Source organism: Eurytemora carolleeae, unplaced genomic scaffold (assembly GCF_000591075.1).
Source record: "Eurytemora carolleeae unplaced genomic scaffold, Eaff_2.0 scaffold1841, whole genome shotgun sequence".
NCBI lineage: Eukaryota > Metazoa > Arthropoda > Copepoda > Calanoida > Temoridae > Eurytemora > Eurytemora carolleeae.
The window spans coordinates 54,572-60,985 of record NW_019402154.1 but is presented as its reverse complement, the minus strand read 5'-3'; the positions used below and the strand labels follow the sequence as shown (position 1 = coordinate 60,985).

Sequence of the window (6,414 nt, the reverse complement as noted above, 5' to 3'; positions counted from 1 at the left end):
ATAGATAGATAGATAGATAGATAGATAGATAGATAGATAGATAGATTGATAGATAGATAGATGGATAGATAGATACTTTACATTTCCATTTAGACCTCCATATCCGTATTTTCTAATATATTTCTCAACAAATTGTTTACTTCAATTACCACAAAAGGAAGAAAAGTTAAAGACCAGATAGATAGATAGATAGATATAGATAGATACTAAAGTTTGGTTTGAAAACTTTTTAATTCAAGCCACCTTTTCAGATCTATTCTTTATCCTCCAAAGGAATTGAGTCATTGCCACAAAACTGATTTCTTAATCCTTTATGTTGTAGATCTTAAATATTTCGAACTTTGAATTCTGATGGATCAAATAATCAAAGTTTGAAATATCAAAGGTATTAGAGATATAGGTATTAGAAAATTGAGATTTGTGGCAAAGACTGAATTCCTTTGACGTGCATTATTTTCCAAATTTTCAAATCATCTTCCTATTATTTTTTTCATTCATCATTCTCCCATTTTTCATCTTAAGGCGTTTTATATTTCAAATATATCTCATTCTCCAAATCATCTTCCAGTTATTCTTTTCATTCATCATTCTCCCATTTTTCATCTTAAGACGTTTTATATTTCAAATATATCTCATTCTCCAAATCTTCCATATCCGTTAGTTTCTCAATTTTCCAAAAACTTTAACAAATTTTATCTTCCCAACCTCTTTCAATCACTAGCTAAAAAACAATTAATCATTTTGCCAATATTCGATAAGGTATCGTTTTTGCTTCACATATAAATTTGCATAAATGCTAAAATATTCCCGCATTCCTTACCAGACCCAGTTTAATAAAAGTGTTAATCGATTTTCTTAATGTTCTATTAAATTGCGATATAAAATAAGTGATTTTTGTTGATTACATTAGATTTGTTGTGGCTGAATTGTCAGCCATCCAACCTGTGCTGCCAAAAAGCGATGTTTTTTATTTTAAAATTCAGAGTGTAGCTTTACTGTCAGTCATAATTTGTTTATTTGTGATTTTACATTTTTCAACTAAGTGCTTGTTTTGTCAAATCATGATCAAACCCCCTGGGGCCTTTTATACCACCCCCCACCCAAATACAGGGTGTCCCAATTCAGTGACGAATTTGATATCGTCTTTGTTATGAATTAGCATTGTAATACCTAATTTCAAAAGCCACTTTAATGTTCTTAATCACAGTTTAAGTTGGTAAATTGACTAACTTTACTAATTCATACAAAACAGTGAGAATTTTAGAATTTTGTTTTAAAAATTATAATAGATGATAAATCTAACCAAAATCTAAACATTTCATGCATAATAAATGTGTGTGATTTATCTATCTGATCTTGCAATGGCTTACAATTTAAGGCCATATGTGCTGTATTTCTAACTGATGAAGATAAAGTATTCTGTGTTTTCGAACAGTTTATTAGATTTAATTGCTGGTTTATTTAATACAGCATGACCACGCACAGATGGGCGTTGTTTAAAAAACTAAATTTTTAAGAAATGAAAAAACAATTGTTATTAAAAACGAACAAACCATTTTTTGAACGAAGATTTTACTGAACGAACAATATTACTGAGCAAAGGATTTTACTGAACGATCGTTTAGTTAGAAAACGAACGCAATAAGTTAGTTTTGAGAATGAACGAAATACATTTTATTTTTAACGATTGATAAAAACTGAACAAAATGGGTTGTTCACGCACGATGAACATAAGACAGAAAACCCCGACTGTGTCCATCTCTACGACTGTGTCCATCTCTATGAACTACTGTATATAATCCTACTTCATGGTTCCCTAACTTCAGTTGGAAATAGAAAATAGAGAAAACCACAATTTTCTTCGGCAAACAAAGAAATTCAATATTATTGTGGATCTAAGGTTTCAAACATAATACATGGACAAAAACTTAAAAACAATCCCTGAAATATATTCCTAGATTCTACCATCTCCAGTCTTTTTTTTCTTTCTTTTTCCTTGAATTTTAACCATTTTTTATTTTTTCCTTCTTTCCTTTCTTCCTCTTTCTTTCTTTTATTTCTTTTTTTTCTCTTTTTCTGTTCTGATTCTTATTCATATTCACGAATTCGAACATTGCATTTTATGTGTTTTTTTTCGTTTAGAATTACACAAAAGTAATATATGTACATTTTCTCTTTAACAAAAGAACTTTGATCTGCAAATAAAAAAAAATATTCAAGGGATCTTGACTTATTAAACAAAAAACTTTATTTTAATTTAAAGATGAAAATTTATGTTTGCAATTTTTCTTTATGCAGTTATGGAAAAATTATTGACCTCTACAGTTATACAATTATAGCGTGTTACGCTAAACATGACTTTAATATATTATCCTTTCACGATTTTCCTGAATTTGAATTATTTTAAGGCTTGCACAAAAAAGTGTAAAATAGTTAAAGGCCAATCTTTTCTTTTACTTTCGTTTAGAAAAAATTATCATGTTTATCCTCAACAAAGCTTTCGGTGCGAACTGCAATGATCTGCTGCAGTTCTCTGACCGAAGAAACAGTTAGGGTTTAGAGAAGAGTATTTTTATTGGGACGCCCTGTTTGTGCCCGTGAACTGTGTGTCTGTTATCACGTTCTTCAAATATAAGAGAACGGATTAATTTAATAGGTTTACTACTGGGAGTAATTTTTAACAAACCATGGGGCTTGTAGCCTGGATATATAACATCAACATCATGGATAGATAGATAGATAGATATATAGATAGATAGATAGATAGATAGATAGATAGATAGATAGATAGATAGATAGATAGATTACCCCCCACCCAAATACAGGGTGTCCCAATTCAGTGACGAATTTGATATCGTCTTTGTTATGAATTAGCATTGTAATACCTAATTTCAAAAGCCATAATATTATTATGTCTGCTAGAGCTTATTTTATGAAAAGGGTAAAAGATGTGTCTATAATGTCTCCGCAAGATGAACAGTGAAGAAAGACAAGTTTACTCTGTTTGTATACTGCAATTTTCTTGTTTTACTAAGTACAACTGTATGCAGTCAAAACATAAACAAACAAAATGTAAACATAGCAGACAAAACTCTTACAGATTACAGCTTTCTCAGTAGGTATCACTACACTAAATCAAAGAATTATTTGAAAAGACGATATCGAATTCGTCACTGAATTCCCATGTTTTTTGGGACACCCTGTATAATATGTTCTTCACCTACCTTAATTACTGTAATAAACCTGAAAGCGTATAATTTAGGTAGGTGAATATTATATCCGGGTAAGATTAGTAGCGATCACCATCGAATTCGATTTGACGTTAGCCTGTACCCCCTTTCATTTTTGCGAACACTCCTTTTAATGTGAAATGTACAATACCTGGCTTCTGAGGATTTTCTGCAATAAGACTTGATCCAGTTTTCAATTTCCTCCTGTTTCTTCACCTCCTGCTCTTGTTTCATCTGTTCCTGCTGCTGTTGCTGATCAGCATTAAACCGGTTTTCATATTTATTGAGACTAACCGAGCGCGGGATTGGTTTATCTCCAGGCTTGGGTCTAAGAATATCTCTAATCTTGTCGCTCGACTTTGATCTTGTCTTTCCTGCCGTGTGTTCAGGGGAACAGTTCTTGTTCATCATCAATCCGTTCTTGGTGTTCTTGTTTGATATCAGACTGTTCTTGTTGCTCTTGTTCACATTATCCAGGGGAAGACAGTAGGTTTCATCAGTCTCGGATTGCTCCGGTATCATTTCATAAATTGGATCAATCTTTCCCTTTCTATTCATCTCTGTGGAAAAACTAGGCTTTGCGATCGAATTTCGATTAAGATCGAAATTTTTCTTCGAATTGACAAAGATGAAATCGTCATCAATGGAGAACATAGATTGGCTGTGTTTCAGTCCAAGGAAGGATTGGTTTAAAGGATCACTCAACTCTGATAGTTGAGACGAATCAGATTTCGAGGAGTTAGTTGTGCTTCGATCTATCGAGTCACTTTTGTGCCCGCTGTCCTTCGAACTTGTCGATGACAGACGATTTTTCGACTTTTCGCTGTCGAAAGACCGATCTGATATTTCGAGTTTCTTGTCGCTGTCATAAGATCTGTCTCCGCTCTCCAGGGACGAATTACCGCTGTCCAGGCTCCGAAGTTTTTGCTCCAAGAGCAAATCTAAATCCTGCTCATACTCGTCCTTTCTTTGGAAGGACGAGCAGCTAGATGAACGGACTGCAGTGCTAGGGGGACGAACAACGAGAAGACGAATGGTTCCGCGGCTCTGACGAAATTTTTCCTGGGCTTGTACCTTACTCCACATAGTGTCTCCGTCAATCTAAAAAATAAAGAAATGAAAATGTATATTGAAATTTTTAAATTTATAATACCCCCCCCCCCCCTCGCTTATGAGAAAGACAAAGTAGCATTAATAAAAAAGATGAACTGGTTGCTTCCAACAAAATTTAGTTTTCATTTCCCAATATTGATATTTCAAATTATGACTAATTCCGATCTTTTTAATTTTATTTCTTGAAATATTAAAGGTTGACAGGTTCCACAGATATAAAAATTCGAGAATAAGGCAATTTGTAACTTTTTTTCTACCAAAGTGATCCGCCAAAAATCTGTCTTACACAGAATAAAATATCTGAATAATATATACTAAAATGGAAGTTAAGCTTTGATTTTTATCTTTGGTTTGGCAGTCCAGGCAGTGCATGGAATTTTTATTGGCCTAGATTTATCCAGGCAAACAATCGTTAACTCTTTTTTTATTAGTACACAGTGAGAACCAGAAAAATATAGAATGAATGTCGTCTCTGTTCTGTCTTATACAAAAAAAAATTTACCAAGGAATATGTTTTTTTTAGTGGCTGCAACTAAAATATCTCTATGTAAATATGTCTTGTGTAATTAATCGTAAATTACAAAATATTTAGCTAAATTTTACAATTAACAGAAAAAAGAAATCGACGATATCTTTTGGTTCTCATTGTAAGCCATTTGTATTACGGTTAAAATAAGAATTTGAATTTTCGTGAAAATGATTTCTCCTCTTTTTTATTATTTTAACTATCTATCTATTTATGTTATCTTTCTAACACCTCTTCTTTAAACATTTGTTTACCTTACTCTAACTCTCCCCCTTCACTTTACCTTTGGCACACTTCGATTATCAATTTATTTATTTGAGGATTATTTATTTTGGAAAGTTTTAGGTCGTTTTCGAATGTTTCTTCTAAAACGTTTCAATTTCAATTCAAGTTTAAAAAATATGTTAAGACACTTGAACGGCAATTTAAAACAAGTAAAGCATTCAAAAATGCATAAGAGCAAAGGCAAAAAATATAATAAATCAATCAATCAATCGATCTATCTATCTAACTATCTAAATCTTAATCTCTATCCAACTATATATATATATATCCAACCTTCTATCTATCTATCTATTTATCTAAATATCTGTAGTAAATTCCGCGCTCTTAAAATTTCTTCCGATACTGTTATCAGTCCAGGTACAACCGGGACAGATATAACGTAGTTAAGCTATCTCCACACATGTCTACAGCGTAGTTTAAGTTGAATGTACATATTTAAAGGATAAACATGGATAGATCGTAGATAATCTAATCCCAATGAATGTTTTAATCATATTACGTAGTTCATGTTTAATATATCTAAGTATGTTCAGGTTAATAAATATGTGGATAGTTGTATTTGCTACAGAATAGATAGTTAATAATGTACAATGTACTGCGGGTTTACAGAATATCATGTGACCCGATATATATTACATATCTATCTATTCAACTATATATCTAAGTATCTATCTATCTAAGATATTCCCCCCCTCGTAAGGAAACTAAATAAACAGTATATGTAGCCTGCCTAGAAATGCTTATTTTACTGTTTATTCAAACTTTTCATAAAATCTACAAATTTTGAATTAGACTAAACTCTTGTACCAAAAAATGTGAAAAAGCACCAAAAGGGTCAAATATTTTGGAAGCTCGGAGCCCGTAACTTAAGTCATGAAAGCCATGCAGTCATGAATGAGGTTTGACGGTTTTGTAAAAACCAATATTTTTCTTACGAAATATTATCTTATTTGGTTTCTTTATATTCTTTTTTAGATTTTTAATTTCTTAAATCAAAATCTACACAATTGCATAGACCCCTAGAAGGAAACTTGTTCAATGTTATTCTCTTAAATTTCCGGCTCAGCTGAGAAGCCAGTACACAAAGAAGCAAGAAACTCTATCCTTGCAATCCATGCAATCCTATTCAAAGATGAAAAAGGATAAAAATTTATGTTTTGAGGCGAGTAATTCGTTCCTTAACCCTATCCCCGCTGGGGTACTTGAAAACCAGGATACGCTGGGGGGGGTCAATTTGACCCCCCCCCCTGTAGTTTTTTT

General features: G+C 32.3%; 1 protein-coding gene across 1 annotated transcript in view; it reads right to left on the bottom strand.

The window, feature by feature from the left end:
- The window catches only part of LOC111718012 (PDZ domain-containing RING finger protein 4), a gene marked incomplete in the record, with an annotated part of 17,344 nt that overhangs the window by 3,050 nt on the left and 7,880 nt on the right, over nucleotides 1–6,414 (bottom strand). The window contains 1 exon segment of the mRNA XM_023493482.1: nucleotides 3,382–4,331. Within this exon segment, the coding sequence (XP_023349250.1) occupies nucleotides 3,382–4,331 (950 nt within the window).